The sequence below is a fragment of the Hemitrygon akajei genome, chromosome 2 (assembly GCF_048418815.1).
Source record: "Hemitrygon akajei chromosome 2, sHemAka1.3, whole genome shotgun sequence".
Lineage (NCBI taxonomy): Eukaryota > Metazoa > Chordata > Chondrichthyes > Myliobatiformes > Dasyatidae > Hemitrygon > Hemitrygon akajei.
This window is the reverse complement of record NC_133125.1, coordinates 164,480,675-164,501,537: the sequence shown is the minus strand read 5'-3', so window position 1 is coordinate 164,501,537 and position 20,863 is coordinate 164,480,675. Positions and strand designations below refer to the sequence as shown.

General features: G+C 42.6%; 1 protein-coding gene across 1 annotated transcript; it reads right to left on the bottom strand.

Annotated features, from left to right (window-relative positions):
- Positions 1-1,226: 1,226 nt before the first annotated feature.
- tcf19l (transcription factor 19 (SC1), like) lies at positions 1,227-19,581 on the bottom strand. The gene is made up of 3 exons (XM_073031552.1): positions 18,692-19,581; positions 16,988-17,762; positions 1,227-6,714 (listed from the first exon to the last, which is right to left on the bottom strand). Exons 1-3 carry the CDS (start codon positions 18,969-18,971, stop codon positions 6,459-6,461), a joined length of 1,311 nt encoding a protein of 436 aa, XP_072887653.1. The 5' UTR covers positions 18,972-19,581; the 3' UTR covers positions 1,227-6,458.
- Between the last annotated feature and the right edge of the window lie 1,282 nt (positions 19,582-20,863).

Below are 20,863 nucleotides of genomic sequence, written 5' to 3'. Positions count from 1 at the left end.
AATAGGTTCAGGGAACTTCACCTTCCAATGGACCATGATAAATTGCCTGTTACACAGATTTCATTGTAAGCTTCAATGCAAGTTTCATTGTAAGTATATGATTTTGGTAAGATGGACACAGGAGCTAACGTCTCATGTATTCAAGCCCTTAGTCCTACTGATTAACAATAACTGATGAATTTGGCAGTCTGCTGAGTAGCATAATTCAAGGTGTACAGGGTCATAGACAAGTTTACTTATGACAAGCTATTCTTGCTAGATGATTTATTGATTAGCGTGCAAAAAATGTGAAGGCTAAACACAAACTTCAATCAGTATTGGTGTTATGGAACTTGATTGTGGAATCAATTTCAAAAGTATGATTAAATCAATAACATGCAAGGATAATATTTGCTGCATGGAAAACTGCAGAACAGGACCGAAGATTGATTTAGTGAACCAACACGCTGACTGACCTCCTATGCTCTTAACAACCGCATAAGTAGTATACATGGGGCAAGCAGATCCAAACTGAGGGAACTACTCTTATGGGCCAATCAAAAAGGAATGAATACATGCTAGATCATTCAGTATGTTTGATTATATCTAAAACTGTGCTATTCACTGATCATCTAGAAAATACACTACAAGTTTGTTGCCAGGTTTTAAATCTCTAATTTTGGAATTCCCAAACCCATTAGCATTGTTAGTATACCTTCATCATAGAAACTACACTGTTCAAATAAGTAACTCATTGCTTCTTTGAGGGTAAAAAACTGTTGGGTATTGAGCAGCCGTGGTCAAAATACCCACATTATAATTATGCAAAATAAAAGATCACCATTTTCCAAATATGCCTTTCACTTAATGCATGTGACTAATTGACAGCTTGATATCAGCCACCATTTATTTTAGTCTGCATAAATGAAGTCCAAATTTCTTGGTATTTGGACAGCGAGACATGTCCTTTTCTGAACATGCAAATACAGACTAAATGACAGAAGTTGCTTAGTCTTTGAATGACAGTGAGACAAAGCCATGATTCTGCACAGGCCTCATTTATGCCTTTTCAGCAGGGATCAGAAGTATACATTGCTTCTTTCCAACAAAAGGGGCATTGAAGCTAATCTGCAAAGCAAGATACCTCGCTAGATTACAGCCTTGCACTTTTGTAGGGCAGGAAAAAAATGATTACATACATGATCATCAGTACTGCTTCAGATGTGTCATACACAACAAAGACAAAGCTCTTTGCAATTTAATTTATTCAATACTGGCAGTGACATTGGCAAGATTTTTCCTACAATTGGAGAAACAAGCAAAAAGGCAGTTGTAATAAATTGTTTCTTAAATGCAAAAAGTCCATAACCAAATCAAATTGGACAGTACAAATCCAGTGCAAGTTACAGAATGCATGTCTAATAAAATATGCTTTATGCTGATTATTTGATATGTAGCTGATTTTTTTGGTTATATCCTGACTGTGCACAGACATAATTGTACAAACAAAACCACCCAACACACATACCATTGTTCCCTCTCCGACAGATCAAATAGAAAACAATAAAAGCAAGGCTCCTACTAACAGATTTGAGCCCAAAGGGGTCGACATGACCGTGGCATTAAGATTTGCACAAAGCTGATCTGATATTGTAATTGCTGCTCATGACACTGTACAGGGCTTGCATCAATCCAGATCACACATACATAGTCTAAACCTGGGACTTCTTTAAAGATATAAATCTTATCAGGTACTCTGTCCACTGGGTGCTGTTTAATGCACACAAAATCCTGGAGGAGCTCAGCAGATCACTCAAATGGATAAAAGTCAACAAAGGGTCTTGGCTTGAAATGTTGACTGTTTAGTCATTTCCACAGACAATGCCTGACCTGCTGAGTTTGTCCAGCATATTGCACATACTGCCTTGGATTTTCAACATCAGCAGAATCACTCATTTTTATGAGCTACTGGGTCCTGCTGCCAGGCTTTGATCATAATCACCATTCTGCTTCAGCAGAAAAATGGCAAGATTCAGGATTTAACCATTACCCACTTGGAATGTGTGGTAGAAAATTGTGCCAATAGATTAACACCCTTTGCCTGTTAGCTACTACTGGCAAGGTGGTTGATCAGTCAGGGTAGATTGCCATTCCACTTGATCTTTATGGCAATAGGAGTCAGCAGCAAGAAACTCATTAAACGCTATCATAGCCAGGGTTGCGCCTCTTATCACCATTCCAGCTAGAGTAGCCATAAAAGTACAGATGAAGAGTCCAATCAAAGTTCTGGGGAAAGTGGCAAGTTGTAATTTCACTTTGACAAGTGGAAGTGATCTGCACACAGTTGGATGACTTTACACCCAATGTAATCCTGATCAGATTAATCATGTCATGTTCCAATGAAGTATTGCATTTGGGCCTTACTGCAGTACTTTTATAACGACGAAGAACAGATGAATTGTTTCCCCGTGCCCTCATTAATCATTTTATTAAGTAATTTGTAATAAAAGCAAGCTCATCAGCTGAACGCTGACAGATGAATGTGCAAATCACACAAACAGCAGACTGTAGTGTTCATATGTCCCATTTTTGACTTACTATTATCAGAGTTTAAAATCAAAGTTTAAAAACCTGTGGATTCAACACTGACCCGTGATCCTTTTTTTAAAAAAAAAGCACAGACAAATTCAACATTTAGTTCATAAAGTCTTTCCTTCAGTTGACTTCCTGACTGCAAATAAGCTCAAAGCAGCACCATACAGAAGCGGAACAGCAATGAGAAATCAACCATGCCACAACAGGAGGACAAAAAGGGCAACAAGGTAGATTGAGCTACTCTACCTCAAGGAAGTCAGTGCCTACCCACCCTGCAGTCTAACAAAAGACAGAAAAGTATTAATGCATTCTTAAGATTCTGTACAGTTGCCTCTTTTTTTGAAAAATGTTAGTGGATGAAGGAAAATTTGCATCAATGCAATCTATAATGTGAATTCTCATTAGCTTGCTTGCCAATTTGCTGTGATGTAATTCCCCAATCGAAAGTATTTAATACCCGATTGAAAAAACAGGGATTGACATCAATATAGAAAAAAAGAAACAAAAACAAATTGATGAATGTGGTAACATTCTGCTAGGTTTCATTAAAATAAATAATTTAACAAGATGTATCATTAAGTGCTTCAGACTTGGACAAGGAATATAGAATGAGAAAGTGATATTTAAACACTGCTAGCTTAAAAATGGTAGACAGCCATTATATAATAGGTGGTTATAATTTATCCCATTTTATCTGCCAGCTCATCGGTAGAGCTTCCAATTAGATTGACTGCCCTGGTCTATCCTTGCAGCTTTGCATTTTCCTAATTCACGTTAGATAAACATCCAACAGTAAAACACAAAGTGCTGGAGGAACTCAGCAAGTCAGGCAAGCATACATGGAATAAACGGTCAACAGTTCAGGCTGAAGACCTTAATTAGGATTAGAAAGGAAAGGGGCTGAAGTCAGAATAAGTTGGGGGGGAGGGGAAGAAGCGTAAGTCGGTTGGCAAGTGAGGGGGAAAGGTGGGTAGGGAAGGGAAGCGGTTTATCCAATTAGCTTCATAAGATTACAAAGGAATACAAGACCACCACCTTTAGGGTTAACCCTAAACTTTTATCAGTCAGTGCATTTCAGATCACAACAAACCATTAAAAACAAAACACATCTGTTTTGTTTTCTAGTTTATTCAAATCTGTTTCCTGTGACTACATTTCTGAAATACCTCATTAACTGTAAGGTGCTTTGAGACAATCAGAGGGCATGGAATTTGATTGAATTGCAAACCAATCTTGCTTGAAATTTTTTCCCCTACATTCACTGTCTCCATTTATAAATCCATTGATTTATTTTGGAAATAGGCCAAATTAATGCTTTTCATGCCAAACTACATCAGAATCTAGTTTAAGTTTGCTCTTACAAATTAGTTATGTTTTAATAGCTCCCTCCTCTGCCCACTAAGGTCAACTCTATCATGATATTAACTTTTCATGGACACAACCATGTCACAAAGTGAAGGAAAATAGATAAGGAGTGGACAGTGGGGTCAACACAAATGAGACAGACAAATAAAATTTTGAATTTCTAAACATTTAGAGATCCATACTAGTTGGGAAGTTGGAATAAAACCTAGAGTAGCTTGAATTCAGTGATCAGGTTACTTTTTCAGCTTCCTTTTGCTTTGATAATATTTACTAAGATTGGAATTATATTTACTGATGTATTAGGAAAAATAACCTGGTTCATGGTAGGCAAGGTCAACAGTATGAAGGAAATGAATCAAAGGTACACGATATATTCATTTGATACAGAGAAAGTGAATCAACTGGAGTCATTCATTTACTTGTAAGAAACTGAAGAAATATATTAATGAACACTCTCTGGTGAAACCTGATCAGTGCCAGAAAAAGGTTCACAGAATAATCATCAGCATGTCAAGATCAAACTTCCACAAACTTGAAATGATCAGCACTATTTTAAGTAATCCATACACCTATCATAACTATTTTTACGGATTTAGTTGTACTGATTTACATCCAGAAGCAATGGCTTAAGTAGCTGCAAAAATGGTCGTTTCAACCTTAAATTCTAGATCCATCACATGATCACACTCACTTATTTAAACCAGATACAGAACCATTGTAAAGGCTGTACTTACTGTAAATCAAAAACAGACTGGTCAGGAGCTTATTTCTTGTTTAAATGCAGCGCTTAGCTCTGCAACAGATGGTCTCAAACCCAGCTGCAAAAGGAGGGTTGAGCATGGGTCTAGGGACCCCATCCCATAAAAACCCAGAGCTACAGAAACACCAACAGAAGCTCCAAAGACCTCATCACTGGGAAGAGGAAGGACCAAGATGGCTATACGTAGGGACAACTTGAAAGACTGGCCCAAGACAGAGGACTCTGGTGAGCTGCTATCGACAGCTTATGCCCCAGTTGAGGTGATACGGCTAAAAAAAAACAAGAATGCAGTGCTTAGGTCTTAGATGCTAGAGGATCTGCCTCGCAATACTTAATATTATTGCTGCTGCTATAATAATTTTACTGCCCCAAGCCATTTTGAAATAATGCCTTACATAAAAATAGCCCATTGGATTCTGATATTGAAAGTCCAAAGGAAGAATGCATCTTTTATTTTTTTTTTGAGGTTAGCTAACGTCATCAGCTTCTGCCATAGTCTCCCACCATTCTTTCCAGTACTCAATGCAGATTTCTAATTATTATTCAGTCAACCAGAGCAAAGAACTGGTACACACCACATATTCAACTGTCCAAAACGTTACCTTTCTGTAATAAACAAATCAGATGACAGTCAAGTCGAAAATGCGGAATCAGTTGACAGGTATAATGAACGCAATTGCCTGGATCAGGGATCAGAAAACACACATAAACACAACTTTCTTTCCTAAGGGGAGGGGGTGGTGGGAAGGAGTACCTGGTCTGCAAGGAGTAACAAGCCTCCACTGAATTGATACATGAAACTAAGCTATTCCTGCTCGATTCAGTGGTGACAACTATCTGTTCCTTTACCTCCCTGAGCACACCCTTAATACCCAAGTACAACCAGAAAAATACTTCTTCAACAAGCACCTCCTACAAGACAGACCCAGCAGTTTGATGTTAAACTATCTAATCCTGACTAAAAGATTCACCCAATGGTTGTCAGACCAAGACAGGAACAGTTTCACAAATACAAGGTGTCAAATGCAGCTTCACACAACAACCAGAGTTTACGGGCATTTCTGCACTAGGAACTTTAGCAGTATGGATCCATTTTCACACACACCTACATGATAATTGCCAACATTAAAAGTACTGGACAACAATCAGCAAAAGTAATCCAAATGGATTTCCCCCTGATATCAATGCAGAGACACTGTGCTGCAGTTAGCTAAATTGTCAAGCTGTATAGAGATTGTTGAAGTCTCCACAGTTCTTCCCTCTATTGATGAAAGCCAAGGATTTGTCTTTCGTGGTCCAAAAACAATAAAAATAAATCCTGCTCCCTCACTTATTGTGAAGTATTCAGAAGGTTAATCTCAGAGTTTTACAGGTGGTATGAAAATAGAATTTTGCAAAGTGAAAAATGGAAAGTTGAGACGATACAGAAATAACCAAATGTTCAGGTATTTTACAGAAGTTCATACTGCTGCAACACTGGTTTTGTACATTGAGAAAGAGAAATAATCAGTAATAATATTCCCTTCAGTGAAACTGAAATTATAATGTAATTTTCATTCACCTGATTAATCCCACTTATTAGTTGCCATACTTCCAGCACTTCACAAATGAAGTAATTTAAAAGGAAGAATATGCAGCCTTTTAAAGTCTGAAGTTCAGTCAAATCTGATAGACAAGTAGCCAGTAGACTCCTCAGATCACAACATCTTCTCTCCAGCTTAGGCAAACCCTAACCGGAAGACTGATTATAAAGTGACAGTTACGTGCAGCCACAATGGAACTCCGCTGATGCTTCTTTCATAGCGATGTAGTTGCACCCAACACAGGCAATGTGATACCATGCATCACAATCATCACACTGCACCCACTCGACAGTATCTTCCTGTGGCAACTGGCACTGCTCAGCTGCACACTGTTCAGCAGCATATAGTGTATGGGTGAAGACCTTGCATGTAACTTTCGAACCAAGTGGAATGCTGCCTAAAGGATGCTTCCGGGGACGCCCTCGCTTCTTTCTGAAAGGCAAAAAGTACAACAGTTTAAAAAAAATCCTACTGCTGTACAATACAACGTAGCATGATTTGTTGCATTGTCTCAATCCTTCAATTTTTCACATAAACTCAAGAAATTCTGGGAGATCCAGAGACAGACACACAAAATGTGCTGGAGGAACTCAGCAGGTCAGGCAGCACCTGTGGAAAGGCATAAGCAGTTGACACTTTGGGCTGACACCGTTAATCAGGACTGGAAAGGAAGAGGGAAGAAGCCAGAATAAGGTGGTGGGAGGAGAAGGAAGGTGAAGCCAAGTGGGTGACGAGGAAATAAACAGCAAGGAAATGACAGGTGTAAAAGAAGGAATCTGATAGGAGAGGAGAGTGGACCATAGGTGAAAGGGAAGGAGGTGCACCGAGGGAAATGTTAGGCAAGTGAGGAAAGAGAAGAGGTGAGAGGGGAGCCAGAGTGTGGGATGGAAGGTGAAGCAGGAAAAGATTACCAGAAGGTTTGAGAGATCAATGCTTATGTCATTAGGTTGGAGGCTACCCAGACGAAATTGCTCCTCCAATCCGAGAGTAACGTCGTCATGGCAATACAGAAGGCCATGGACCAACATGTTGGAATAGGAACGGAGATTGGAATACCCATTCAAAGCAATGGCAGAACTCAGCAGATAAGGCAGCATCTATGGAAAGGAATAAAGAGTCAAACTTTTGGGGTGAGGAGGAGAAAGTTTTTCCAAGCTCCATTAAAGAGGCTTCATAACAAGCATTTGGACTTTTCTAAAGACAGGAAAAGGGAATGACAGGGAAATGAGAGCCAGTTTGCTGTAGGAGTGCACTACTGATGCAAGTGTTCCACTGACCAGCATCAGATCAGCTCCAAAAGAACAGAGCTGAAACATTTTCATAGATCATATCCTCTTCACATTTAGGATGAGTTTTTTTAAAAAAAACCTTTTCTGTTTTAATGCCAGCTGAATTTCTGCTCTGTGGATCAAAACTGAAGAGTGTTCTGTAGGAGCGAATCCAAGGCAAAGTTGTAGCACAATTCTTGTAGTAATCAGCAGGAACTTACGGCCATTGGGTTCCCCAGTTCATAGTTTTCCTCATACGGGAAATTTCAGAAGGAAGTTAATAATCAGCCTTGTTCATTATGTTGTTTGACTGTATCCAATTATATTATCGTGTAACTGTTTTCATAGGCTAAATGTACAAACGTATTTGAAGCATCACATCATACACCATCTTGACAGATGCTGTCCACCAGGAGAATCATACACAGGAATTAAACATCAAATCTCCACTGCTTTTGGCAATACAGTCCAACGAACCATTGCCTAGCTTTTCCAAGCCATTCAATTTTATCTCTGAAATTGAAAGGCTCAGACCAGTGACCAATCAGAAGTTGAGGAGGTAATTTCAATCAGGTCCACTGACCAAGCAGAAAAAGGCAGCAGCATAACTGAGCTCTGAATACCAACCAATCAGCGTTTGGGATTGATTAGCAAGAGCAAATTAAAGGAAGGCAGAGACAAGAACAGCAGCCATTGCCAGAGTGGACAGAGTTAGAGTGTGATCTTGAGGCTTTAGCTCTGAGACTTCAGTCAGAGAAGGCAAATCAAAAACTCAACAAAAATAAAAAAAACAAAGAAAACCCCTAGGTAAAGTGTTCCCCCCCCCCCACTTCCATTCTTTATATCTACTCAGCTAGGACAGTAGAAATGCCTTCAAAAAAGGAAAAATTGAGAGTACAGTCGGCCCTCGGTATCCGCGGATTGAAAATATTTGAAAAAAAATTCCAGAAAATTCCAAAAAGCAAAACTTGAATTTGCCGCGTGCCGAGCTCTATGCTGAATCCACGCAAATTAAGTGATGTGTAGACATACCCTCCTGTAGCCTCCCACCATCTCACAGATCCTCAGTCTCTCTCCAGCACTCATAGTTTGAGCATTGTTCACCTCATGTCTCGTTCGTTCGCTACTTGTGTTGTGAGTGACAGGAAGGAGTTTAAGGCTAGTAAGGGGTGGCTAGCTAGCTACGTAAAGTGCTACAGTCTCAAGAACTTAAAGATCACGAGAGAATTGGCATCGGCTGATGCTGAGGCAGCATCAGTGTTCCCAGAAGAGCTACGATGGTTGCGTCTGTACTGAACATGTACAGACTTTTTTTCTTGTCATTATTCCCTGAACAATACAGTATAACAACCATTTTACATAGCATTTACATTGTATTAGGTATTATAAGTAATCTAGAGTTGATTTAAAGTGTACGGGAGGATGTGCGTAGGTTATATGCAAATACGACGCCATTTTATATAAGGGACAAGCATCCGCAGATTTTGATATCCGTGAGGGGCCCTGGAACCAGTCCCCCATGGATACCATGGGACGACTGCACAATGCTTGCATGCGCCTGTCAGAATAAAAGGTAGAGATAACAAGTTTAGTGAATCTTGGTTTTTCAAGAGATATTGAGGCCCTGGTTAAGAGAAAAAAAAGGAGGTGCATAGCAGGTATAGGCAAGTAGGAACAAATGAGGTGCTTATGGAGTACAGGAAATGCAAGAGAACACTTAAGGAGAAAATTGGGAGGGCTAAAAGAAGGCATGAAATAGCTCTTGCAGACAAAGTGAAGGAGAATCCTAAGGGATTCTACAGATACGTTAAAAGCGAAATGATTCCAAGGGACAAAATTGGTCCTCTGGAAGATCAGAATGGTAATCCATGTGTGGAGCCAAAATATATGGAAGGAGATCTTAGATGAACTTTTTGCATCTGTGTTTACTCAGGAGACAGAGACAGAATCTGTAGAAGTGAGGCAAAGCAGCATCAACTTCATAGACATTGCACAGATTAGAGGATGAGGAGTTTGCCACCCTGAGGCAAATCAGGCTGGATAAATCCCCAGGGCCCGACTAGGTGTTCCCTCAGACACAATGGGAGACAAGTGCAGACATTGCCAGGGCCTTAGCAGAGATATTTAAAACATTCTTAACGATAGGAAAGCTACCAGAGAATTGGGGGAGAGCCAATGTCATTCTACTGAGACTAATAAACAAGGAAATTATAGGCCAGTGAGTCTGACACTGGGAAAGTTTTTGGAAGGTATTTTAAGGGAGCAAATATAAGTATTTGGATAGATATGGGCTGATTAAGGATAGTCAGCATGGCCATCCAGCCCAAGATCTTAAGGCACAAACTAACGGAGATGGGAGTAGACTCTCACATGGTGGATTGGATAGTGGACTACTTGACAGATAGACCTCAGTATGTGCGGTTGGGAGACTGTAGGTCTGACACGGTGGTCAGCAGCACAGGGGCGCCGCAGGGAACCGTACTCTCTCCGGTCCTGTTCACCCTGTACACATCAGACTTCCAATATAACTCGGAGTCCTGCCATGTGCAGAAGTTCGCTGATGACACGGCCATAGTGGGGTGTGTCAGGAATGGACAGGAGGAGGAGTATAGGAAACTGATACAGGACTTTGTGATATGGTGCAACTCAAACTACCTGCGTCTCAATATCACCAAGACCAAGGAGATGGTGGTGGACTTTAGGAGATCTAGGCCTCATATGGAGCCAGTGATCATTAATGGAGAATGTGTGGAGCAGGTTAAGACCTACAAGTATCTGGGAGTACAGTTAGACGAGAAGCTAGACTGGACTGCCAACACAGATGCCTTGTGCAGGAAGGCACAGAGTCGACTGTACTTCCTTAGAAGGTTGGCGTCATTCAATGTCTGTAGTGAGATGCTGAAGATGTTCTATAGGTCAGTTGTGGAGAGCGCCCTCTTCTTTGTGGTGGCGTGTTGGGGAGGAAGCATTAAGAAGAGGGACGCCTCACGTCTTAATAAGCTGGTAAGGAAGGTGGGCTCTGTCGTGGGCAAAGTACTGGAGAGTTTAACATCGGTAGCTGAGCGAAGGGCGCTGAGTAGGCTACGGTCAATTATGGATAACTCTGAACATCCTCTACATAGCACCATCCAGAGACAGAGAAACAGTTTCAGCGACAGGTTACTATCGATGCAATGCTCCTCAGACAGGATGAAGAGGTCAATACTCCCCAATGCCATTAGGCTTTACAATTCTACCGCCAGGACTTAAGAACTTTTTAAAAGCTATTATTAATGCTTTTTGAGATAGTGATTTAGATGTATATCATATTTTTTACTGAGTTAAGTATTGTATGTAATTAGTTTTGCTACAACAAGTGTATGGGACATTGGAAAAAAGTTGAATTTCCCCATGGGGATGAATAAAGTATCTATCTATCTATCTTTGTGTTTGGTAGGTCATGTCTAACCAGAGTTTTTCGAGGAAGTTACCTGGATGAAGGCAAAGCAGTGGATGTTGACTACATGGACATTACAAGGCATTTGACTAAGTCCCGCATGGGAGGCTGGTCAGGAAGGTTCAGTCACTTGGCATTCAGGATGAGGTAGCAAATTGGATTATACTGGCTTTGTGGGAGAAGCCAGAGAGTGACAGTAGAGGGTTGCCTCTCTGACTCAAACTTGCTGATCCAATTTCCCACATTATCATCCATATCATTGATATAGATGACTAACAGCAAAGGACCTAGCACTGATTCCTGCAACACACCATCAGGAAGGGGGAGTGTTACCTGAATTCTCTGTTTCAGGAGGTAGTCACACCCATTTGATTAGCTGCCTCAAATTCGGTCTGTGGTCAGGGACAAGATGGTGTGACTGCGAGTGAGGTGGGTAGTGGGATCCAACAGACAGTGCTGGAGGAACCTCAGCCCTTGAGCTTGTCCAACAGGTCTGAGATTCTTGACCCCTGTGTGGATGAGAGTGGGGGCTGTAGGAAGGATGGGCAACCTGATTGTGGCACCATAGTTCAGAGTCATTCAAGAGGGGGGAGAGAAGAGAAATGTAGAGGGAATTGGGGATAGTATAGTCAGGGAAATAGATAGAGTTCTCTGTCACGAGGATAGAGCATCCCATAGGCTGTCTTACCAGCCTAGTGCCTGGGTCTGGGACATCTTATCTGACCTGCAGAGTAATTTGCACTGGGAGGGGAAAGATCCAGTTGTCGTGGTCCATGTGGGTACCAACGACATAGCTAGGAGGAGGAAAGAGGTTCTGCTGAGGGAATTTGAGCAGCTAGGGACTAAATTAAAAGCAGAACCAAAAAGGTAGTAATCTCCAGATTACTACCTAAACCACATGCAAACTGGCATAGGGTCAAGAAAATTAGAGAGTTAAATGTATGACTCAAGGATTGGTGTGGGAGAAGTGGGTTTGAATTCATGGGAAATTGGCACCGGTATTGGGGAAGGAGGGAGCTGTACAAATGGGACCTGGATTCTACCGAATCACTTAACTAGGGCTGTGGATAGGGCTTTAAACTAAATAGAAGAGGGGTGGATTCAACAGACTGGAGAAGTATGAATAAAGTAAAAAAGAAACATGTAGATAAAGATAAAGAAAAGCAAAAGAGAAAAAAAGAGAAAAGTAAGACTGGGGTGAAGATAAGTCAACTACAAAAGAATAAAAGATTACAAGATTTTAAAAGCACAATGAGTATAAAGGCACTTTATTTGAATGCCCATAGTATTCAAAACAAGGTCAGTGAACTCGTGCCACAAATCTGTACAAAGCAGTATAATTTAATGGCCATTATTGAGACGTGGTTGCAGGGTGGAGAGGATCATGAATTTAATATCCAAGGATATCAGATAATGTGGAAGGATAGGCAGGAAGGGAAGGGAGGTGTGGTAGTGCTCTTAATTAAAAATGAGATCAGGGTGATAGTGAGAGACAATACAAGATCTAAGGAGCAGAATGTTGAGTCTGTCTGGGTAGAGATTAGGAATAGTAAAGCGAAAAATAAAATCACCTGTGCGAGTTGTCCATCAGCCACTGAATAACAACATTATAGTGGCACAGGCAATAAACAGAAATATCTGAGGCATGTAAGAATGGAGTTATCGTGGGGGATTTTAACTTGCACATAGATTGGGTGAATCAAATTGATCAAGGCAGTCTTGAGGAGTACTTCATAGAATGTATCCATGATGGCTCTCTTCAACAGCACATCACTGAACCTACAAGGGAACATGCCATCTTGGATCTGGTCCTGTGCAATGAGACAGGCAAAATTAGCAATCTTGTAGTTAGGGATCCTCTTGGAAAGAGTGATCACAGTATGAATGAGTTTTTCATACAAACGGTGGGTGCAATAGTTCGATCTAAAACCAGTGTAGTATGCCTAAACAATGGAGACTACAATGGGATGAGGGAGGATTTGCCTAGACTGGGAACACAGGCTATATGGTGGGATGGTTGAGGAACAGTGAAAGAGTTTCGAAGAGATTTTTCACAGTGCTCAACAAAAGTATATTCCAGTTAAAAGCAAGGGCGGGGAGAACCAGCTTTGGATAACTGAAAGGCATTAAACTAAAAGCTCAAGTGAACAACGTTGCCAAGAGTAGTGGGAAACTAAAGATTGGGGAAACTTTAAAAAGCAACAAAGAATCACTAAGTGAGCAATTAAAAAAAGGGAAGCTAGATTATGAAACTAAACTAGCACAAGACATACATATTTTTATAAGTATATAAAGTGGAAAAGGGTGGCTAAAGTGAACGTAAGTCCCTTGGCGGATGAGAAGGAGGAATTAATATTGGGTAATGAGGAAATGGCAGAGGCTTTGAATGACTACTTTGTGTCGATCTTCACGGTGGAGGACACAAAACATGCCAAAGAGAGCTATAATGGATGCGATGGCAGGTGAGGACCTCAATACAATAGCTATCACTAAAGAGGTAGTGCTGAGCAAACTTGTGGGCCTGAAGATAGACAAGCCCCCTAGCCCTGATGGAATGCATCCCAGGATACTGAAGCAAATGGCAGAAGTTATCGTGGAGGCTTTGGTGATAATTCTCTGGACTCTGGGCAAGTCCTGGCAGATTGGAAGATGGCGAATGTCATGCCGCTGTTCAAAAAAGGATGTAGGTAAAGAGCAGGTAACTATAGTCCAGTTAATCTGTAGTTGGGAAAATGCTTGAAGCAATCATTAAAAGAAATAATGAGGCATCTGGAAAAAATTGACCCATCAGGCAGACGCAGCATGGATTTAGCAAAGGGATGTCCTGTTTCACAAACTTTCTGGAGTTCTTAGAGGATATAACAAGCACAGTGGACAGAGGGGAGTTATTTTCTTGGATTTCCAGAAGGCACTCAATAAGGTGCCACATAAAAGACTTATCCATAAGATATGGATGCATAGAGGTGGGGTGATATATTAGCATGGACAGAGGATTGGTTAACTAGTAGAAAGCAGAGAGTTAGGATACACGGGTATTACTCTGGTTGAATTGAACGGAATTGACTTTATTACTTACATCCTTCATATACGAGTAAAAAATCTTTACGTTACACCTCCATCTAAAGCAATGTGTAATTTTTATTAATTTACAATAAATAGTATGTACCAATAATCAGTGGTGAGCAGTGTGCTGCAGGGGTTGGTGCTGGGCCTATATACACTGTTCACAATATACATTAACGATCGAGAAGAGGGGACCAAGTGCATTGTATCTAATTGAGTGAAAAAGCAAATTGTGCAGAAGATATGGAGAGTCTGCAGAGAGATATAGATAGGTTGATCAAGTGGGCAAGGGTCTGGCAGATGGAGTACAATGTTGGTAAATGGAAGGTAACCACTATGGAAGGAAAAATGAAAGCAGATTATTATTTAAATAGTAAAAAAATTGCAGCTGGCTGTTGTGCAGAGAAACGTAGGAGTGCTTGTGCATGAATCATAAAAGGTTGGTTTGCAAGTGCAGCAGGCTGTCAAGAAGGCAGATGGAATGTTGGCCTTCATTGCTAGAGGGATTGAATTTAAGAACAGGGAGGATATGCTGAAACTGTATGGGGTACTGGTGAGGCCGCACCTGGAGTACTGTGTGCAATTCTGGTCTCCATACTTGAGGAAGGATATACTGGCTTTGGAGGCGATACAGTGGAGGTTCACCAGGTTGATTCTGGAGATGAGGTGGTGAGACCACGTGAAGAGATTGAGTCGCATAGGACTGTATTGCTGGTATTCAGAAGAATGAGAGGAGATCTTATAGAAACATAAAATTATGAAAGGGATAGATAAGATAGAGGCAGGAATGTTGTTTCCAAGGGACATTACCTCAGGATTCGAGGAGTAGATTTAGGATGGAGATGAGATATCTTTTTCCCCAGTGGGTAATGAATCTGTAGAATTCTCTGCCCAATGAAGCAGTGGAAGCTACTCAGTAAGTATATTTAAGACAAGGTTTGATAGATTTTTGCATAGTCGGGGAATTAAGAGTTATGGGGAAAAGGCAGGGAGGTGGAGATAAACCCATGGCCAGATCAGCCATGATCTTATTGAATGGTGAAACAGGCTCCACAGGTCAGATGGCCTACTCCTGCTCCTATTTCTTCACTTGGAGGGTCACAATAGTGTGGAACAAGCCGATTGTGAGAATGTGAGGTTAATTTCAACATTTAAGAGAAGTTTGGATAGGTGCATGGATGGTAGGAGTATGGAGGGTATGGTCCCGGTACAGGTCAATGGGAGTAGGCAGTTTAACTGGTTTCCACATGGACTAGATGTTTCTGTGCTGTACCTTTCCATGACCATAGGCAGGATTTGCTCTGCAAATGCCAGGACCATGCATTGTGTTGTAGAATTGAGACAGCTAGGGGTACAATGTGGCAACACAGGTAGATAGGGTGATGAGATGATGTTTGGCACACACACCATCATTCAAGGCACTGACCTCAAGAAAATGAGAAAATCTGTAGAAATCCAAAAGCAACACACACAAAATGCATGAGGAACTCAGCAGGCCAGGTAGCGTTATATGGAAAAGATTGAACAGTTGATGTTTCGGGCTGAGACCCTTCATCAAGACAGAATTGAGCATAAGAGTCGGGATCTCATTGCTGAAAATGCACTAGGAGAACCTTGTGCAGTTCTGGATGCCTACCTCCAGGAAGGATGTTATTAATTTGGAAAGGGAGCAGAAAAGAATTACAAGGATATCGCCAAGATGAGAGAGCATGAGTTGTAAGGAGAGATTGTGGCTGTTTTCTCTGGAGGCTCGGAGTGACCTTACACAGGTACGTAAAATCATGAAGGGCATAGATAGGGTGAATGGTCTCAGTCTTGTTCTGAAGAGTAAATCTAGAGGAGATAGATTTAAAGTTGGAGGGAAAGATTTAACAGGGACCCGAGGTATATGTTTTTTGACACAAGCAGCAGTGTGTATGTGGACTGAGCTGCCAAACGAAGTGGTGAAGGCAGAAACCATCACAATGTTGGAAAGACATTTAGACAAGTACATGGATGGAAAAAGTCTGAGGGATTATAGGTGGGAGAAGTAAAGGGTCGAAGAAGGAATCAAATAGGAGAGCAGTGGACATTGGAAGAAATGGGAAGGGAGCCAGAATAGGGAATGGAAAAAGGAATAGGAAGGAGGAGGGGGAGAAATTACCAGAAGTTGTTAAAATCAATGTGCACGCCATCAGGTTGGAGGCAACCCAGACAGAAAATGAGGTGTTGCTCCTCCAGCTTGAGTTTGGTCGCATTGCAGCAGTAGAGGCCATGGGCAGACAAAATAGAATAACAATGGAATATTGAACTGAAATGGGGAACCACTGGGAGATCCTGCCTTTTGCGGCAGAGTAAAGATGCTCGACAAAGTGGTCATCCCATCTGCATTGGGTCTCAACAATGTACAGGAGGTTGCAGGAGGAGAGGCTCACAAGTAAAGTTTCACCTTACTTGGAAGGACATTTTGGGGCCCTGAATGTTGGCGAGGGAGGAGATACAAGGACAGGCGTAGCATTTGAGCACTTGTCCTGGTAAGTGCCAGGAGGAAGATAAGTGGAGGGATGGGTGACTCACAAAATGAGTAATCCCTATAGAAAGTGGGTGACTGGGGAGCAGGGAGGCACAGATGTGGATAGTGGTGGTGGATATTTATGGGTCTAGCTCAAAGTTAGCACATTTCTAATCTCTTTACCCCTATATATTAAAACAAGCAGCAGGGCCACATTAGTCTAGAACTACGGTGGAGTATGGGAAAGATGAGTTTGGTTTTGATCTGAACTGCACAGCCCTCAAGGATTTGATGCATACGATTCACTTGACTGGTACATCAAAAAATAAAGCTAATTTTTAATCTTTAATCACTTATTTGTGGCACACTTCCGACTTCAGGGAGCATTAGACAGGTAGGTAAAGATTCTCCATCCAAAAAGTGGAAGATGGAAATTTGAGAACTTACCCAGTGGGAGTGATGTGAGTATTCTCCATTGAATTTTGGAGAACTGGAGTGTTGTGCTCCAATTTATGCTTTTTGAAAGTCGGCTTTGGTTCTGGCGACAGTTCCCGAACACCCAGAGTCAACTGTCGGTACAGATCTGGGTCAACGTCAGACTCAGACTTACAGTGCCGACGGCTGTTGGCATTTTGTTGCACCTCTACTGAGAACCGTTGTAATTCCTCCTCGAGCTCCAGGTCAGGAAGAACAGTGTGGACGGTCTTCCGCCGTTGCTTGGTTACGGGCCTCTTCTGGGCTGGAGCAGCAACTGCATTGTTACTGGGACGGCAGCCATTCAGAGAGAACTGCTGAAACTTTCCAAGAACTCCCTTTGTATCATTGCACTGGCTTCTACCTCCCCGAACGGTCTGAAATGCAGATAGTTGTGACTTCAGCTTGCTGATACTTCCTATGGAGTTCAGAATCAATGTTGCTCGGGAAGCAGCTGGAGTTTCAGTGAAGCTCCGTATCCTGGCCCCTTGGGGAGAGATGCACTTGTCTGTAGAACAAACAGGTCGGAATCCACATTGCTCCTGAACCTTGGGGATCGTTATGGCATCAAAGTCCACTGGACGGACGCTGACCTTTTGGAACAGGAAATAGAATTCGGAGTCCTGCTGACTTGCCAAACAACCTTCTGGGATATTCACAGCATCTGGGTGGCCAAAAGTGACAGTATCTCCATCTGCAAGCTCTGTCCTTTGGCCTTTGGGTATGCGAACATCATTCACAAAGGTACCTAGAGAAAAACAACACAGCCATCAGCATGCCTTCCTTTGATGAAAGATGTTAATCAGCTCACAAACATTCACTCTTGCAACTCAGAAACACTCATTAGTGCAAACTTGCTGATGCTGGAATCTGGTTCTTTTTCTCCCAGTGAAGATCCGTATTTAACAAAATTACAAACACCACTATGTCGTGCCAGTTGACAGCACATCACAAATGTTATTGGATGTCAAACAGATATTAATGGGCCATCTGTCACAGGAATTATAGGAACAGATCAGGCATCTCAATTTACCATTTTAGCCATTAGCAAACAAAAGAAAATGCCTTGTATTATATTCCATCTGCACTACACAATTAGGACTGTGACAGACAAGACTGCAAGGGTGCAATGATTTTGTTAATGAAACTTCAAATCCACTCATGCTCCTCTAATCTTTAAACCGTCCTTCGCCCTTGATCACTCCAATAAACCCTTCCCCATTCGAAAAAACGCCCTTAAATTAGCATTCCCAATTCTCCTTTAGTCCTGTACGCCTTACTCTGTTTGGGTCTAAAATCTCCCCATAAACTCCGATTTATGATCATAGTTTTGTTGATTTAATCCCTCTCCTTAACCCAACCCCCTTTCCCCTCACAACACCGTAGCACCCCCCCCCACTTTCTCCACCTCCCTCCTCAAGGCTCCAGCCCATATCCAGACGCCCAGCCCACCCGACGCAGATTAATACGACCCAGTAAACATATAAATCTACAGCACATTATAGGCCCTTCGGCCCACAATGTTGTACTACCCAGTAGCTCTTTCTCATCCCGTACCCCACTCATACCCCAACCATACCCAGTACCCCGCCCTATTTAGTATATATGCCCCACCCCTACTAGTAACGCCCCAACCCCTTCCCAATACCCAAACCCACCCATTGCCCCCATCCTCACCATTAGTGCTCCTGTCCACGATGTGCACCTTCCAGTCGCCGGCCGAGCCCCTCTCGGCCTGCAACTCGGCGTGCACCCGCGAAATGAGTTCGTCAGCCCGGCCCGAGCTCAGGCGCAGGTCGGTCAAGTCAGCCTGGCGGCCCAGGCGAAAAGTACAGCGCTGACCGGCTGGCAGGAAGGTATAGAGATCCCGCGGCGCCGCCGGGCCGGATTCGGGGCTCGGCTGAGGAGCAGTGCCGATGCGCAGCAGCTGCAGGCACGGTTGCACCTCCGACAGCATCGTCGCTCTGACCGGCGGGGGAACGACCCTTGGAGCACCGGGGCTCGCGCTCCGGCACGGGAGCCTTCACGTCATCAAATCTGGGGCGACGGGTTGGGTGGTGGTGGGGGGTGGGAGATGATGCTACGCCATCGGGGCCCCGAGCTCCTTCCACTGCATTGACAGCAAAGCGCTCGTCAGGGTGCGGGGTGAGGCACCGATTGTCACGTCATCAAAGGACTTGAACTTCGTCCGCGAGGGGAAAGAGGTGCGCGCGATCGTTATGTCACCCAGGCGGCCGCGAGCCGACAAGGAGGAGAGAGGGAGCGAGGGTCGGGGGTGGTGGGGTCAAGTCGCGCGCTCGATACGCGGGCCGCCGCCAATAGGATGAGAGGGTGGAAGGGAAGGGCGCGAGAGCTCGGGTACCGGGGCTGCCGATGGTCCTGTCATCGCGCGGAGTCGGTTGTGACTGCAGAGGCGTCCGTTTGGTGGCCTCGAGGAGAGGGGCAGGTGTGATTGTGGGGGTAAACACCCCCACAATAAGCTGCAATCACCAGCTGCCCTTGGCTTGTTTCTCTTTCTTCTCCTCTGTTTACAGGAAGCGACTTTGAAAATTGGCGCGCTGGAGTAACGGCGACCAACCCCGCGAGATTTCATCTTAAGGCGGATCTCGCCCCTGCTGCGCGTGCGCATTTGGGGACAGCAGACGGGTTGTCGCCATATTTCATACAGGCGGGCGTGATCATTTGGAGAGCGGCGCCAAGCAGACCTGTCAGACCTTTCGCAGATATTTCAGTGAAAAATTCTTCGTGACGTTGTGCTGCAATGAACGGAGTATCAATTGCAGTAACAATGAATGCTGTACGCGTCAAATTCAGTCTACTGGTTTATGATGTTAAACACAGTTTAGGAAATAAAAGTATTCTGGCGATTCTGACTCCCGTGTTTGTTCCGCTATTGAATAATTCAGTCACCACTCTCCTGCAATAGTCCCTTATGCATCCATTCCCTTGATAGCTATGCATATGTCGCTCTTTCGATTTAACAAATGATGATGGCAATGAATGAAGCCGGGATTCCACTGTTTACAGAACCATGTGGTTGCTAGATTAATGTGAGCACTGAAACATTAATGGAGTTTCGCTTTAACAGCTATAAGTTTCCACCACGTTGTTTTGTTCTTAAATTTCAGTCATTTCCTAATTTAAAAGAACTTGCATCTTAGTGATCGACAATTCCCACACTTATCACAGAAAAAGAGATTCCTCCCTTCAAATAATTTTTATCTTAGCCAGAGGGACTATCGTATAATGAAGGATATTTTAAAAATTGTTTCGCCTTTAGAATTGATCTGTTTAATTTTCATTGGCATTTGAATACGGACAACAGCCTAACTATATAAAATTATGATTGAAAAGCAAACAAACATGTTGTTAGAAACCAGAAGGAGAAAATGCTGGAAATAGACAGCCTACCAGGCAGCATCTTTGGAGGTAAAATATAGTTAATCTGTAAATAGACTAAAATGGTTTAGAAGATTGTGCACACAAAGAAACAGAATCAGGTGTCATAACACTGGCATATGTCATAAAATTGGTTGATTGCAGCAACAGTAATCTCTATATAATAATGAAAACTATAAAATACAATAAGGAGTGTATAGAAAAATAAAATTAAATAAATAGTTCAGTGGAGAGAAAAATAGGTCATGTTCATGGTTCACTGTCCATTCAGAAGTAGGATGGCAGAGGAGAAATAGCTGTTGAGTGTGCGTATTCAGGTTTCTGTACCTCCTTGATGGTAGCAATGAGAACAGGGTATGTCGTGGATAATGGTGGTATTTAATGACAAACCTGACGGTCCAGGTAAGGTGTTTGTCCCTGCCTGATCCAGCTCCACTGAACTCATCTTCT

Coding starts and splice junctions, on each gene's coding strand:
- tcf19l (XM_073031552.1), bottom strand. CDS start 18,971: ATGCTGTCGGAGGTGCAACCGTGCCTGCAGCTGCTGCGCATCGGCACT. Junction 17,763..18,691: donor CGTGGACAGGAGCACTAATG/GTGAGGATGGGG, acceptor GTTTTTCTCTAG/GTACCTTTGTGAATGATGTT. Junction 6,715..16,987: donor ACTCACATCACTCCCACTGG/GTAAGTTCTCAA, acceptor TTTGCCTTTCAG/AAAGAAGCGAGGGCGTCCCC.